Genomic DNA, 18,762 nt, shown 5'->3' on the forward strand with positions numbered 1-18,762 from the left:
AAAAGATGCAGACAAAAAATCTCCACTCCGTTTTGCGCCTCCTTGGAGATTTTACGTCCGCTTCGACTGGATGATCCGGGGAAGGAGTAAGACCATCCGTTGAAACGTAGTTACCCTTCATCATGAAGAATTTGTCATCCATAAAACTCTCGTGTCCATGACATCGCGAAAACATGACTGATTTCCATGTCAATAATTTGCCTAATGTCCCTTAACACATGTATAATTTCAAGTTTGAACGGTATATATACTCACTGAACGTGCAGGCAGTAAAATGCCGTAGTATAAGCGTTTATCAGCATATGACGACACTCTCCTAGCCTGTGAAAGGTATATTCAACCCCATGCACGAATCATTGTTAATAGTATATTCACCGACAGACACGACCTACGGCATGTTAATGGTATGTTGAACTCCAAACCTCACCAGTGGAACTTGTAGGTTATATTCAGCACTATACCTGACCCCCTGGATCGATTCAGGCATATTCAAACCCCATGCCTGACCGCGTTGGTCGAGAAGGGTGTATTCAACACCCTACCTGCCCCCGTGGACCGTTAAGGGTATATTAAGCACCATACTTGATCCCCTGGATAGTTAAGGGTATATTCAAACCCCAAACTTGACCCCCTTGATCGATAAGGGTACATTCAGCACCATACCTGATCAGCTGGGACGTTTAAGGTATATTCGGCATCATACCTGACCCTCTAGATCGTTTTGGGTATACATGTGTTCAACACCATACTTGACCCCGGGGACTGTTTAGAGTATATTCAAAACCCATAACTGACCCCGTGGATCGTTAAGGGTATATTCAGCACCATGCCTGATTCCCCAGGGATCGTTTTGGGTATATTCAAACCACATACCTGACCCCCTTGATCGATAAGGGTACATTCAGCACCATACTCGATCCCCTGGATCATGTAGGGCGTGTTCAAACCCTATACCTGACCCGCTTGCGGCGACGGTGTGAAGAAATGGGTGATGTTAACTCATGCGACCTACATACACGTGCAAGCGGATACACATCTCCGTGGTGTAGCTGCTTAGCTCAAGTGCCCATTTCACACTCAACTGGCACTGCGCAAGACGAAGTATTCATAAAATCTCAGAATCTGGCCACATTTGTGCGAATGTCAACGTGAACATCAGCAAAGTCTTTTAAGTTATCCATATATCTGCTGGTCGGTGTTTTAGTATGAATAAACATTGTTAATACACATGTCTGTTTTTTTACACACGTTATTTTCTATGTATTGTTGGTTTTCTTCGTGGACTAGCTGATTTAGACACAAATTTACTACGAGTTAATCGACTAGGTTCACTCGTGTCATTGTATTCCAGTTGCCTAGAACAATGCTCCTGTTGTTGATCAGCATTGCGTTATAATAGTCGCTCGCAAACGTCATCGTGTATCACGAGCTGTTTCTTGAAAATGTGCAGTAGCAATCTACGAATGCAGCCATCACGATGCACACTGACTACGTCCATTCGTAACTACTCGCCTCTTTCCGTAATGACCCGAGTAGTTACGAATGTGACTACGTCATGACGTTACCTTTTGACAGCAGAGTATTTTAACAAAACATTAGAAGTGGTGTAGGGTGAACTGAAGCCTAACAAAATAATTGGATTGTGTGGCGAATTTAATGCACACGCATGTGTGTGCGCGCACGTGTGCGTACGTGTACGTGCCTGTTCAGAACCAACATCCATAAGGCCTGTCACGGCACGTCCTGCCAAACTGGTTACATCTGCTCCCGCACCAGACTTGCACCTCTTACTTCATCAAACCAGCAGGTTTCTATGGTTTGACTCGTGTCTACTGGCTTCAGGCCATGTGTTCTTGTAGGCTCTTGCTTTGTGTCTTCTATACCCCTCAACAACCCTGAAAGAAACTGTGGCTTATCCTTCCATTTGCATGGAATTCCATTTCCAAATCCATTGTCAACGTTTGCTTTCGTCAATGAGGCGGGGTCGTCATCCATGTATTAATGCACGAGCGGGATACACTTGTTCAGTGTGATCGGGGATGGTTGGGTAGCCAAATGGTTAAAGCGTTCGCTCGTCACGCATGCGTGATGTCCATTCATGGTGGCCCGGACGTGATATGATATGGCTGGAATATTGCTAAATCGCCGTAAAGCTAAATTCACTCTCTACTCTGAACTTCTGTTTGTGGCGAGGCGCCGTCATGCGGTCTATCTAGACACTGTTTTGTCGTGTTATTTAATTCCCTCCACAGACGTATATTTCAAACGGTGTTTCGGTTGTATCATAGGGTGTAGGTTGCATGTGAAGAAGTGTGTGAGTTTAGTTTTATGACACTTTCAGCAATATCCCAGCAATATCCCAGCAATATCACGGCGGGAGGACACCGGAAATTAGCTTCACACATTACCCTACCGCCCCGACTATGGAAGGAAAAACCTGGACTAAGGATTAGTCTCTGAACATATGTAATTGATAGTAACAAACAAACCCATTTTAACTAATAGGGAGACTCTGAATATATGTTCCCATGACAGAATGTTTTAATATTACCATCATGCGTGAACCTGTTCAAGTAGTGTCATATTCACAAAGTTGTTTGCAGAACTAAGGTGAGTCATGCTTATATTGGCTTGCGTCTGTCATTGCCCAAGGATCTCTTTGTGGAACGGTAAGATGGTCTGTCTCCTTATGTCTCATTTCAAGTTACTAAATGCTTACGTCGCTGTAAGAACAAGAGACGTCCTTTGTGTAGATAGATGACATGGGCGGAAAGGTTTGAACACCTGCTGACAACTGGAATAGGGTATCTTAGCATGGCACATAAAATCGGGTTGCCTCCATTTTATTCTTCAGTTTAACAGCCGCTCATGTAAACTACACCTTTGTGCAAGATTGGTTACAATGATGACTGTGTCTGATGCCCCGTGGTGTTAACTGAATATTGCTATCAGCAGCATTAGACTTATGTTCTGAAATAGACTCAAGAAGGTCGGAAGGTGAAGTTCCCGGTTAGTATTGGAAGGGACTCTATATAGAGGGGGAGAAGAAACTCCTCGAAAAGCCGCTGAACGTATGTCTCGGGTCGTTACGTAACCAGTGTAGCCAATATGGTGGCAGCGTAGTATTTAAGATTGAGCCCGGGTTTTTTTCAACGGCTGAGTAAGTTCGCTGAGTATTGTAACAACTGAAATCCAACATGTAGAAGATAGGTTAACTATTATGTCACCTTCAGTTTAAGTGAAATAATTGGTTTTAGTGTCCGTATTAGGACAGTAGATTTGTAGTAAAGTTTCAAGTCGGTAAGTTATAGCTCACTGGCTTCTGTTCTCGATTCACCGCGAAGATAGACTAAAACTGTACCGATAAAAACTTCTTTCACACATTCGTTTAAGTTTTAGAAGGAGAACATACCTTTAGTTGAAAGGTATTTGCAAGTGATAGTGACAGTACAGTTTTATGACTTAAAAAATTGTTAGGGTGTAATTGAGGTGTGTGAAAAATGACATTTCGCCATTGAAATACTATACGCCGTTGTTTGAGTATTCCTAGTTACTTCCTCAAAAACATCATCCACATACACCTTTAATTCATATGAGGGGAATATACTATCAGTGGAAATGTGTTTACAAGTAATAGTGATAGTTTCATAATCTAAAAAAGAATGTTAGGGTGTATTTCAGGTGCGTGAAAAATGACATATTGCCGATGTGATCTGATTCGCCATTGATGCTTGAGGGTCATAGTTCCATAACTTCTTTCTTTCTTGTTGATCGTATTATTTGACAAAACTGGACAGGTGTTTTAGAAGGCTTTGTGAGAGTTTTATACTTTTGTGAGGGCAGTGTGACAGTGTCAGTTAACATTTTGTTAATGTCCATTGTCCAGAGTGACATAAAACAAGACTCACTCACTCACTCTCTCTTCTGGAATATGAGGTCTACACGACCATTCGAACTACATAGTAAAAGGTATTGAGGAAAGATGACCCCATAGTTAGGCACCTTTGGGTAGCATCTCGGCTGCGTACCTTAGGTGAGCCAGGTGCTGAATGTCATGAGGTTTGAATTAACCTGCTTCTGGGTCTGTCAGTTTGAAAACCATGCTGGTTTTGCCACACTATCAGTCATCCAGGCATTTTGTGTAGAAGATAAGATATACAATTTTTTCTGAGGATTGAGCAAATTATTTCATTATAACATGATGGATATGTAGATGATCACAGTGTATTATGACATAAGCCAAAAGCCCAGCTAGACATTACATCATTACATGATAATATCCTGAATATATACATGATCAGTGTATGACATAAGCCAAACGCCCAGATAGACATTACATCATTTCATCATAATATCCTGAAATTATACATGATCACAATATGAAATAAGCCAAACGTCCAGCCAGAGAGCAGGTCTGGTAACTCAAAAATGTTACCAGCCCCAAATGGATGTAAGCAGACCAGGCACTAAGAATTCACTCAGATGTACGCAACATCTAAAACTTGCACCAGATCATTGGCTGTCTTGCCGTAAATATAGTCATTCTCGATCACCAACGTATTTTGTTCAGCATAAAGACATCAAAGAAAGAACAGGAGTCAAATAAGGTATTAAATTTATGTACAATTTATTTTGATTATATTTACAGTGCATTTCACGTGCATCATGTTTCATAAACATTGTATTTTATGTACAGCAAAACACAGTGCTTCAGATGTTGAAAATATGGGAATGAATTACCCACTTCCCACTGATAAAATGACTTTGTCAAATCAGTTAAAAACTAAATCATTGTGTATTTACCACCTGTGCATTTTCAGCTGCCTTTGGAACACACAAAGGAAGATCCGTTTCATCTAGTTGATCTTCTATTCATGAATTTCTCCTGATTTTGAAATATTTTTCTGATTCAACATAACCATTCTGACTGACAAAAGAATGATTATAACATCCCATAACAATGGTCATTGACAATCCCATTTTAATGAAAACACTGGTTCTTAACTAATACAACATATGTTCCAATAATAGAAAACAATTCCTGGAAGAACAAGAGTTGATAATAATTATGAAAAATGTTGAGATCCTTGAATGAATGCCTGATGTTCATTTATTTCCCAGTGTGCATATTCAGTGCTTTCATTCCAGACAGGCCACATTGTTTCAACTGAGATGTAATTTAAATTTTCTTTCAATTTTTGTCCATGTGTCCTGAAACCCGAGTTTGTATATCTTGATCTGTGAAGTCCACATCAGGTGTTCAATGAATCATGGCATTAACAACATTGGTATTGATTCAATGAATCATGGCATTAATAACATGTCAAACAATGTGACAAGAACTATCTAGTACATCAATGCTGAGAGCCTATCATTGGCTTCCAAGACCAATTGACAAAATCCCCTGAAATAGAAATTATATCACAATGTTTCACAAAATATGTTTCACCAACAGTAAGATGAAGTATATTTCACAAATGTTCTTATACACAGTGAGTAATATTAAACTAAGTATAGAAAACCTCATTCCAACAAAACAAACCCTGTCATTTTTCCCCTGAAAATGGCCATGTTAAACTGTCACTTCTTTGACAGGCATTAAAAAGCTGGATCAATTATCAAACAAGTGATAAGTGTAACTGTTAGATCCTACACCAAAATTTCACTCTCACTTTAACACAGAGGTTGTTCATCCCTGTTCTGTGATCCTTCCTCATGTTAAAATGTGTTGGCTTTCATTCATTAGAGACACTACTATGTTAAAAAATGTGATCTTACAGACCACATACCGGCATTGATATTAGTCCAGTTAAAAAAACCCAGACCCAATATTACAGCGACTATATTTACTGATATTACATTTGATGTGGCACCAGCAAACAGACTGACTTGTGACTGAATACATCTGCAAAATGAAATAGCCATCTTTGGTATTTGAAAGTGGAAATCTTACATTTACAAGTTCCATAACATAAGCTTAAACACAACTAAAGACAAAACAAGAAATTCTTCTAAAAGGTTAAATTAAGTTATACAAAATGTTAATGTTCAGATTAATCTTAATTAAATCTGAAAACGAAAGTGAACTGTTATCATCATAAGTAAATCAAAGTTTTCTCAAGCAAGCCTTCATATAATTAGTACTAAGGGATTGATTTAGAACAAATCTACTATTCTCCAACAAACTATTTATATATTTACTTGAGCACCAAATGATCTACTGACGCTCAATAATAACAACATACAAATGATTTTTAACTAATAAACTACTAATTTTCCACCACTGCTAACAAATTATTCACTATTGGAATATTTTACTGATAAACTACAGTATTCCATTCCTACAGAAATCAAATGGATGTTCCCCTCCGCCACTCAAACACTCATGTTCAACATTCACACAATTACCTCAACTGTCAATAACAGACACACATTAACACTTTGAATGAAGAATACACTACACCACTGTTTATATATTATCCAAAATATATATATGATGCATTCTGAAACCTGACATATTCAAGCATATGGGAACTATGATATCAATGGTACATGAAGGCCCTACATTTTACTGAATATACACATGAACAATTCTGATGAAATAATCTGAAGTGTTCTTAGAGGTGGTGGATTAGCCCTTTGACAAACCGCTCATGCAGATAAACCTAGTTCAGTCCTTCAGTTTACTCAAATGACAAGTTACATCATAAACAGTATTTCCTAAGAAACATATATTTCTCCCTTGCTCCATTGTAATTGTCACATTTTTCTTATTGGACAATACCATGTCGTGGCAAAACATTGTTTAAAGAGAAGCCATGTTGAAGGGAGACTACTCTTGGTGGCTTATTGCTGAGCCCCCAAATAAAACGGTCACATACTGTTTTCTACCACATTGTAGAAACATTTTTAATAACAACTATTTTACAACTGAACTGATATGGAAGTCCAAAATAAATTGTTAACATGCTTGCAACCACAGTATAGATATTATCAATATATGTACTGACACCAAATTTTAATTCATGGATACAATCAGACAATTTATAATATAAAACACATGTCCTCAACCTGTAGGTATTCAGTTTGATTGTAAACATCTGAAAGTTAATTTTCTTTATGGTGGTGAATGCTTCATACCATATCTTTACCATATAATGTGTCAGGGTGAGTGAGTTGGATTTGAAGCTGCTTTGAAACTCATTCCAGTTAAATCACAACATGTCGGCATTACTGTAATGCCAGGAAAGTCAAAAGTGATGAAGGTATCAAGGAACTCTGCATATCAAACTGCAATGCCTACGACAACTGGGCCCCTCATCCTTCATCCTCCCCAACACCCTCATGTCTAGATGGGACAGTACAACATCTAAGTAATGGCTTGAACGTCACGAAAACAACATTTCCTAGTCCTAACAATCTGGATTTCAAATACAAATTCACACAAAAACATAGAGACAATCTGGATATCAGGGTGTTGATGACAGTTGGTATGCAACATCAGCTCATTACAACTCTAACACGTACAGATTTTGAGTTATCAAGCATATGCCTCATGGTACATGCAAGTGTTTCACAAAGACACTGATCTTGGGTCATAAGTGCAAATGGTTTGAATATCAGTGATGGTGTTGTCAATTTTGCTAATGTTTGCTCTTAGTAGGATGTGGGATGTTCATATATAATACTGAGCGACTGCTTTAGAAAGTAGACCCTATGCACGGCACTTGATACAGTGAATAGTGAAGCAAACACTAATGAAGTTTTACTTGCATTTGCAAACAAATCTGTACACTTGTACAAAACAAACATTTTACTCTATCAACAATGCTGTACATAGTTTAATATGACTGAAATGACTATGTCACAGTTAACATCTATGTGTTAAAGGTTGTCAGCAAACTGTAATCCCAGTCACTGCTTAATCCAAGAACAGTCACTCTGGAAATGAACAATAGAGTCCCTGGATTGTCATCCTTGATAACCTCCAGGGTATACATTCTGATAACTCTCCACTATACCCGGTATACATTTATGGCTTGTCCTGATAATTGTTTTGCTGCCTTTTGCAGGTAATAGGGGTCGCAGCCACGTAGGTTTGTTCAGTGTGCCTCAGATTTTGAGGGATGTCATACAAATTGACAGGTTAGAAAGTTTAAAAAAAATATATGCAAGAACTCCTTTTATCTCTTTCTGAGTACCTCTGTATCAGTTGCTTTGCCAAGTTAATCGGTTAGACAAAAATTGAGAAGTGAAAGTGAGCTGTGATTGGTATGCACAACTTTGACACCTGACTGGATAAAAAGCCCAGCAAAGGAGGCAATAAATGATCAGGCCAAGCTTTAGATGCATCCAGAGTACAGTGGAGAGTTACTGAAACGTGATTATCAAGGGTGCTGGATTGTCTGGTCAAGACTTAACTGTTTACAGGTCAAGTCCGTAGCAGCTTTACCGCTGGGATGCATCTCAACAACAAACAAGTACGTCTACAGTTCCAACTTAATACTACACAACTGCTAGTCCCCAGCAGTAAATATTTTGTTAAGATATAACTTATCATGTAGGCTGGGGTGGGTCCAAATTTTCCATCGAGGTACCCCACACCCTATTACCCAAACCAATCCAGATACCCAATATGTTAATTCCTGACTTCAAATTCAAAGAAATAGCAATATATTCTTTAGCTTGGAGGCTAAAATTTCAAGTTTTTCATATATTAACCAACTCTAATGTCTTTGAACAGTCTTTTAATCATGAAAGAATAACATGTTACATTGTTTAATTTATTAGTCACATGATCATAACAGGTCTGGGTATTGTGACTGGTATCCAGGTCCAACTCATTACCCACCCATCCTGAGTATCTGGGTTACCCTTGCCAGCCCTGTTATGATGGACACTCAACGTGCTTGAATGAACAATGCATGAAACTATTTATTTGATTTCTTCATTCATAAACACTATTTTGACACATAATTTGTGTGGCTGACACTTGACCTGCTTGATTGATACAAAACACTTTTCAGTTGGATAATGCACCTTGCTCACATGTTTCATTCATACAGGACTCAGTGGGAACACACGTACATTACTCCCTCTGAGATCATGGCTCATTTATATCAAATATGACCCAATGAGATCAGATATGATCCTGATTCTATAAGAGCATGTATGACTCGGATATCACGGTTGATATGATTCAGCTATATCATCTCATTTGGTTCATATATGACCAGTTTTGATCATGTATAACGCAATTAGATCATATGTGATCCAATTAGATAATTTTGACTCAGTTTATGACTAAGATCATATATGACACAAATAAATCATGCATGACCCAATCAGATCACATATGCATTCTTTACATCACATATCAGTCAATTACATCACACACAACTTGCCTGGACCACAATATGATCCACGTCAGTTGCAACAACTGACACGGGCATACACCCCTTAAGTTGAGGACAATCACACATTCTTTAGGCACAGGTTGGGCTTGCATATCTTGGAAGCAGTGTTTGCATTCATGACTTCCCTGGAAGTACGACCATGCACTGTATCGTGCCCACCCAGCCATTCCCTGGCTGAAGATCCGCCCATGTGTATGTCTGCTCCCCCGTCCGATTCAACAACACACGTGTCTCGCTGTTGTAGTCACATGATACTTCGGGGATCTGAAACAGAAAAAAACATGGACAATTGAGGGAGTTTGTTTTGTCTCCACCTTTGGTATTATTTCATCACAACCTGTTGATGTGAGAGTTGATGCAGAACTGTACCTTGTGTTTCCTGATTAGTTAGGGCTTCACCAATCCAGGTTAAACCATTATGACCACATCCTGCCATGGTTGCTGCAGTTTATGCTTTAGGTTGGTTTGTTTAATGCAATATTCCAGCTATGTGGCAGTGGTCAAGGGTAGAATAGGCTTTCAGCAACCCATGCTTGCCATAAAAGGTGACAATGCTTGTCGTAAGAGGTGACTATCGGGATCAGGTGGTCAGGCTCGCTGACCTGGTTGACACTAGTCATCAGTTCCCAATTGTGCTGATTGATGCTCATGTTGTTGATCACTGGACTGTCTGGTCCAGACTCGATTATTTACAGACCACTGCCAGATGGAGGTCCCAAGATGGCGGTCAGACGGTGCAGACAGGAGCTGGGCGACCAGATCGCTGAGGAGTAATAGAGCGGAGTAATAGAGCGGTTGTCTGTGCTATCTTTGGTTGTGCAAGTTCTTGGCGATACAGGGAACGAACTGGGAGGACAAAATGGTGTCGATTGATATTTACCGAGCGAGGATCGGCAGTTTTTCTCAGCCTAAAGGGACACGGCAAGTGACGCTACACAAAGAGAGTGAGTACTCGCCGATCGTGTCAGGCTCAGATGTCCACTTCAGGTTACTTATATGTACATTTCTCATGTCTATACATCTGATCTCATCATACGCCGTGATCGATTGGATAGAAAATACAAAGTTTTTTGCCCAAAGAGAACACCTACATGTGTCAAACATGTGACGTCACTGGTGACCCAGTTTTGTCTATGTACATGCAATGTGCTCCATTTGCACGTGGGATGTGTTTTCTCGGTGGTAACATGCCGCCCGTGGGTGTTGTTACTCACATTCTAATGTGTGCAAATGATATTGAAACCAACCCAGGCCCTGTTTCTCTTGAACAAGTGAGAGATGCTATTTTAGCTGAAATTCGCGAGGTCAAATCGGATTTGTCTGCTCAAATTAGTGCCTTGAAAACTGAAGTGAGAACATTCGGTTCTAGATGTGACCAACTAGAAGAATCTGTGACTAAGATTAAGTCAGATATTGACAGAACAAATCAAAATTGTGATATCATACACGATGATGTTGACGCCGTCATGGAGAGAGTTGACGCTATTGATGAACGTCTGGCAATGGTAAATGATGAGTTGGACAAGCTGGAATCCTTCAGTCGTCGTGATAACGTTCTTATCCACGGCGTTCCGGAAGCAGAAGGAGAGAAGTCAATGACATGTAAGGAAACTATTCTCTCTCTATTCTTCTCGTAAAAAACTTGGCAACCATCCGACGTTATCCGTGCCCACCGCCTTGGACGTAAGCGTCCAGACTCAGCCAAACCACGCCCCATCATTGTCAAAATGCAAGTGTCTGACGATAAGGTCTGAGCACTGAAAGCCAGGCCTGTTTTAAAGGAATATGGATATGGTATATCCAGTGATCTAACCACACGCCAACGTCAGCAGCTGCAAGCCCTTAAGGAAACAGGCAAGTTTGGCTACTTCAAGAACGGAAAACTTGTAACGAACCCTAATGTTAATGTCCATACATCGTTACACCCCCAGCCTAGACTGACGCAAGCCAGGGAAGCGCCGTCAAACAACACGACTGCATAGGAGCCCAGCCGAGGCCCGGAACTTTTACCACAGGGCCACTCTTCGGCTGACACCGGTAGTGAACGCGCTCGCCACTCACGAACTGTCACTGGGAAACTCAGTATTTGAGTTGGAATATAAATGGCCTGAGAGATAAGGTTGATGATATCGATTTCTTGAAATACCTGCGCAATTTCACCATAATATGTTTATTTGAAACATTTGTGGAAAGCATGAATTATAACTGGCTTGAAGGTTATGATGTATTTTATAACCCTGCAGTCAAACTATCAGACTATGGCAGACGTTCCGGCGGTGTTTGTATTTGCATCCACCATGGTCTTAGAAACGTATGCAAATTAATAACAACTGATCTCGATAACTTTTTATGTTTCAGACTTGCTAAGGAACTGCTTTCTCTAGATAAAGATGTCAACCTGATATGTACATACATCCCTCCGACAGGATCAACTTACTACAAACATAGATCTTATACTTGTAATATTGAACAATTAGAACAATATCTTCTAGATAATCTTCATAGCATGATTGAGTGTCATACCCTTATCTGTGGCGACTTCAACGCACATACAGGTAAAGAAAATAATCCGATCTTGTCAAATGACGATAATGTGAATAATGTACTCCATGATATGGATGATGATGACTACCCTATTGAAGATCATAATTCCCATGACAATGTTGTTAACGGTTTTGGTAGAGTGTTGTTAGACCTGTGTTATGCCTTCAAACTGTTCATAGTGAATGGTAGAGTGTACGGAGATGAACAAGGCGAATATACTTACAATGGCCAGCATGGATCCAGTGTTAATGATTATTTTGTGTGCTCACCTGACTTTTTTTCCATATATACATATGTTAAATGTTGGTGAAAGGGTGGACTCTGACCATTCACCGTTAGAATTGACCTGTCAATTACCAGATATGATAAGTATTTGTGACGGTTGCCAAGATGTATGTTCCACAGAAAGATATATCTGGAACGAGTCTTTTAGTAAGATATATTCGGATAATTTACAGAACAATATTACTTCATGTTACGAACATCTCTTGTCAAAACTTGATTTTGATCTGAACGGTGCCTTAGATGATTTTGTTCACGTTGTACTAGAATCAGCAGTATGTATGAAGAAAACATTTAATTTCAACAAAGAGAGCAGTCAGCTAACTTTAAATAATGATTGTAAAGCTGCTAAAAGAGATGCTCGCAAAGCACTGAGAAGTTTTCGGGATAGACGTACTGAGAGCAACAGACGTTATTTTTGCAAAATGAGAAATAAATACAAGACTTCATGTAGAGTGCATAAAAATAAGCTGCGCAACCAAAATCTAAGAAGACTTAATGAGTGTGTGCATAATCCCGCTAAATTTTGGAAACAAATCCGTTCCTTTAAAAATCGAAGTAATCTCAAAATAAATATTTCTAAATCTGAGTGGTTGATTCATTTTAAAAGAATATTTTCAAATGATTGTATTTTTCAGAATGATACTTTTGCTTTTGATGATGACGTTCGTGATATCAACCTTGAAATGGAATATGAAAGTATCGATAAATTGATTTTAGAAACACAAATTTCTGATGATGAAATTAAAAACGCGATTAATCATTTAAAGTGTGGTAAGGCAGCTGGACCTGACAACGTTGTGATAGAAATGATAAAATACTCTCAGGTTGAGTTAATGCCCTTCCTACAGAAATGTTTCAATCTGATATTCGACAGAGGTGTATTTCAAGTGGTCTCGCTCAATTATTGTTCCGTTACACAAAAAGGGAACTTTAGACATACCTCTATAGTTATCCGGGTTATCGTTAATGAGTATTTTAGGCAAGATATTTACAGCCATATTAAACAACAGAATTTCAAATTGGTCAAGTATGAGAAACTTGATTCCTGAATGCCAAGCTGGTTTTAGAAAAGAATATTTAACTGCAGATCATATTTTCACATTATATGCTATAATACAAAAATGTCTCTCACGAAGTAAACGCAAATTATATGTTGCTTTTGTTGATTTCAAGAAAGCTTTTGACTCTGTAGATCGTCCCAAACTGTGGTATTGCTTACAAAAAGCTGGTTTACAAGGAAAAATGTATAACATTTTAAAGTCGATGTATTCAAACATAAAATCATGTGTACGTTGTGGTGATGATGTAACAGACTTTTTTGACTGCCCCATTGGGTTACGACAAGGCTGTATTCTAAGTCCAATGTTGTTTTCTTTCTTTATAAGTGAACTGTATTATGATATCACACTCTCTGGTAAACACGGTGTTCAAATGTTCCCTGATATGCTCGAAATTTTCATCCTCCTATTTGCTGATGATGTGATCTTGGTGTCCGATACAATTACTGGCTTACAAAATCAACTCAATATCTTAGAATGTTACACAAACAATTGGAAGCTCTAGGTTAATTTCGAGAAAACCAATATAATAATCTTCAGAAGAGGCGGTCCCGTCGCTTCAAAGGAGAAATGGTTTCTCAATGGTAAATTACTGACTATCGCTAACCATTATACTTACCTTGGTCTTATGTTTTCGCACACGATGAATTTTAGAAAAAGTGTCCTTGATTTGCAATCACGCGCAAAAAAGGCTTTCATAAATATTATGTCCGTTTTTCAGAAGATAGGTATCTTCACTCCGAAGATATTTTTCAAACTGTTCAATTCGCAAATTCAACCGATTATGCTTTATGGGTCAGAAGTGTGGGGTTTTCAGCGTCAAGATTGTCTTGAGAAGATTCATCTCTTAGCTTGTAAAAGATTTCTAAATGTTGGACAAGCAACACCGAATTGTATGGTTTATGGGGAATGTGGGAGATACCCAATTTATATAAATTCACAAATCAGATGTTTAAAGTATTGGCTTAAGATTTTGGAAATGCACGAACAGCGAATACCTAAAATAGCTTATAATATGCTTGTTCACCTCGATAATATGGGTAAGACAACTTGGGCGTCACATATTAGAAATCTTTTATTTTCTCATGGCTTTGGATTTGTATGGTTAAATCATACAGTAGGTAATGCAACTCTTTTTCTTAAACATTTCCGAGAGCACTCAATTAATATGTTTCATCAAGAATGGCGTTCGACTTTAGAAAATAGTTCAAGGTATGATCTATATCAATCTTTCAAAAGCCTTATACAACCAGAAATACATTTGTCTGTTTTGACATCAAGAAATATCAGACGTACATTTGTTCAGCTCAGACTTAGGTCTATTAGATTTAAGCATTAATATAGGAAGAAGATTGTCCATTGAAAGAAATTTGAGAATTTGCCCACTTTGCATTTCGGCTATTGAAGATGAAATCCATTTTATATTTGTATGTCCATATTATGATAATCTTAAAAGAAAATATATACCAAGTAATTATCTATCAAAACACCCAACATTATCCTTTGTTTCCATTCTCACTTCCAGAAATGAAACTGTCATCCGTAACCTTTCTTTGTTTGTGAAACACGCTGTTGTCACGAGAAATAATGTGTTATCCATGTAACTTCATAACTGTCACTGCATTATATATTATAAATATGTATATGTACGTAATTCCTTGTATATGGGCCAGAGGCCTTGAATACAATAAATTTCACTTGACTATAGTTGGAATATAGCTGAAGGCGGTGTAAAACTGAACTCACTCACTGCTCTGTAAATAAAGTCTGGACCACACATTCCAATGATCAATATCATGTGCGCCAATGTACGCAACTGGGATATGGTGACATGTGTCAACCACCCTAGCAAGCATCTGATCTCGTTAATTGCCCCATGGGTTGCGGAAGTCAAATTTCAATTGTGATCTTAACTAGTTCGATTTGAATAAACAATGCACCAACCAACAAAACCTAACTCCTTGATTCCTCACTGGTCAGTAGAAGCCAAGAGCTGACCCAAGTACAATATACTCAACCAATATTTCATTCTTGATCTCTACACACCAAACACCAGCAGGCTAACTAACGCCCAGGCGGTCAAATCTACGACTGTTTGTTCTGATTTCTGCCCAAACAGATTGGATATTGATTTGCTCAGACCAGTGGACATTTCCCACACAGAGACTCTGATATGCCATGGAGGATGAAAACATCCCACCTAGCCTTCCTGAATCAATGAAACCACAGCTTTCTTAACACCATAGTAATTGGTACAAACAAGAACTTATGCCAACTAGACTGGTATTTATGCCTTTAGGGTCGTTTTCTCTCTAATGAGCAAATCCAAAACCTCAGTTTTTATGTCAAATGAATGACTGAGGTAGAATAATAGCCAAGCAGTCAAAGCAAGCTGATGTACCATCTGAACAATGATAATGTTTGTGTATGTCATCACCTGCCATGCCATAAAAGGCGACTCAGCTTGTCGTAAGAGGCGACTAACGGGATCGGGTGGTCAGGCTCGCTGACTTGGTTGACGCATGTCATCGGTTCCCAATTGCACAGATCGATGCTCATGTTGTTGATCACTGGATTGTCTGGTCCAGACTCGATTATTTACAGACCGCCGCCACATAGCTGTAATATTGCTGAGTGCGGCGTAAAACTAAACTCACTCACTCACTCATCACCTGCCAACTAACATCCCTCATCCACACAAAACATCTTCATATCAACCACACACCTTATCCAACCACATCAACCCACTCATACCTCCCTCCCTGCCTACCCTCATATCAACCAAACACTCCCACCCCACCGTATCGACCCATTCCTACATCCCTTGCCTCACACACCTGACACTATTGTCTACCCTCATATCAACCAGACCCTCCAACCCCACCATATCAACCCACTCCTCCCCTACCCCAAACCACATCTGACACCCGTGTTGTCTCAGCCACACCCACTTACCTATCCTGCTCCCAGTCACACCCACATGATACAACCCCCACAGTTGTTTTCACTGCTATTTGTAAATATGGATGTGAGGAAACTGATACGACTCCAATATAATTTTCATGCTGTACTGATAGCCTATTGATTAAAACATTTGCTGTAATATTCAACAGCGCTGCTGTTTTGAATAACACCATGTGGCATACATTTTACAACCAGCAGTAGATGATGGTCATATAATGCAATCATCATTACCATACACACAAGCTGTAACATTCTAACAATGGTTAACATGGTAACACATTAGATTCTTGATGTTAATTCCTCACAAAGGAAACACATACCTTGTGACAGAAGAAATACACTTTAGCAGTACCAAAATTGGTGATATCACTTACTGCAGCACTGTGCAATCAAACCCAGATTTTCAGCACAGGAAATAATCACTTGAACCACTAACCTACCCAGCTGTTCTCTGAAGAAGTTGCTGTTCTTGGTCTACCATACTCCAATCAGTTCAGTCAGTTTGGGGGGGCCATGTTTAGAATATTAACTGGGGACAAGAGCAATGGTTTTCACACATTGTGCCCATGTGGGAAATGAACCCAGATCTTTAGCTGTAACCACTAGTCTCCCCAACTACCCCTGTGTGTGTTGAATAGCAATACCTTGTATCTCTCACCCACCCATTGAAAATGGCAAAAATCACTGACTTCAGGATTTAATAATGAGAATGAGTGAGAGTTTGGTTTATGCTGCTTTCATCGATACTCCAGCAATACCACAGTGACGGACACCAAAAATGGGCTTCACTCATTGTATCCATGTGGGGAATAGAACCCAGGTATTCAGAATGACGCAAACACCTTAGCCACTGGGCTACCCATCCGCCCCGGCTTAACAATGACATTATTTTGACATTCAGACTAGGTGACCTAAACCTGTTCCATTCACTCCCTGTTCAGTGAATTGTAGGTAAATAATATTGTAATGTTAGATCATCAAGATCTGCACTCATGAATAGATCTATTATTCAGTTTCCGAGTGTTATTAGTCTGCCATTTGCCAAGCTAATTGAATACCGGACTACAGTTGTGACGCACAGAACTACCAGACTTGTTTGGACAAACTGTCTGAAACACGATCTGCAAGAATAATTATCAGGTAAAATCTCACATTCACTTACTGGTAATTGTATTACAAACTGGAACGTGACATTTTATACAGTTGCTATGGTTACTTTCAGACATGTGTTTACAACTTAACTTTGGAGGCATCTATTTTGTACTTTGAAAAGAAGTGACTTTCTTAAGACCATAAAATTACATATTTGGGCAAGTGTTAACAAGAACGTTTTTGAAATTTATACTTTTGGAAAAAGGTCTTGCTTTCAATTATAATGGACAAATATATCAAACAATGTGTTTCATAATCAGCATGCCCAGGGCAATTTGTCTCTTACAATTACGACAATTTGCAGGTACTTTTTTTCACAGTTCCTTCTAGTTGTGTTTCTGGCACCACATAATGATCAAAGTCTGTCAGATTTGGGGTTGAGTTCTGTTTATTTGATCAACATTTGGATTTATCCCGAGTATCTTCATTTGGATCAATAATTGTAATGGTAACAATACTCTGGCTTGGCTAAGATGGCATCATCTGATAATCAAACGAAAGTTTATGAAAGGATTTCTTTTGAACATCCTTTACTAATTTTTTCAATATAAAGAGAACGACTATATTGGATCACACCAAATATTTCACAACCAACAAAACACATGACTTTTTGCCTGTTTCTTAACAGTACAATATGTCTGCTACTACGACAACCACATTTACTTGATGTCAATGCCATCATCGGTTCCAAATGAATTTTCGTGCTTCACATACTCCATGACATCTGAAAATTGACCAACACGTTTTCTCCTAACTCATAAAGGAAAATGTGTCCAAGATTTACTTACATATAATGCATGAAGGGGTCTATCGGTGGCAACTTTTCTCAGCAGCTCACGACAGAGTTGTGCAAATTCATGTTTTCCTCCTGTTTCGTTACACTTGATGTCAATACCAATGCCTGGAAAGTAGCCATACGCCAGTCTGTGTCCGTCCACCCTGAAACCAAACAAGGAAAGTAACAAATGAAACGATACAGCAACATGAGGTTGTAGAGTCTTTAAGGAATCATTATGGATATCAACAGCAATCGCAGACATGTTGGTCTTGTGACTTCTTCACCAAAACAGTTTAATTGGGGGGTCTGCTGGACACATGGAATCATTGGAGGTTTAATTCAAGCTGTATCACAACATCAATGACATCCAAAGGTGATGAAGTTTTTGATGCTTCAGTGAAAGTCCTGACGCAAGAGTGAGTGAATTTTACACTGCACTCTGTAAATAATCAAGTCTGGACCAGACAATCCAGTGATCAACAACATGAGCATCGATCTGCTCAATTGGGAACCAAATACATACGTCAACCAAGTCAGCAAGCCTGACCACCAGATCCCATTAGTC

General features: G+C 39.0%; 1 protein-coding gene across 1 annotated transcript in view; it reads right to left on the reverse strand.

Moving 5' to 3' along the window:
• Positions 1–4,610: 4,610 nt before the first annotated feature.
• Positions 4,611–18,762, reverse strand: part of LOC137277832 (uncharacterized) — a 101,956-nt gene continuing 87,804 nt past the window's right edge. The window contains exons 3-4 of the mRNA XM_067809795.1: positions 18,208–18,358; positions 4,611–9,680 (exon numbers count right to left, since the gene is read on the reverse strand). Of these exons, the coding sequence (XP_067665896.1) occupies positions 9,531–9,680; positions 18,208–18,358 (301 nt within the window). The 3' untranslated portion in view covers positions 4,611–9,530. The remainder of the gene's footprint in view (positions 9,681–18,207; positions 18,359–18,762) is intronic.

Source organism: Haliotis asinina, chromosome 3 (assembly GCF_037392515.1).
Source record: "Haliotis asinina isolate JCU_RB_2024 chromosome 3, JCU_Hal_asi_v2, whole genome shotgun sequence".
Lineage (NCBI taxonomy): Eukaryota > Metazoa > Mollusca > Gastropoda > Lepetellida > Haliotidae > Haliotis > Haliotis asinina.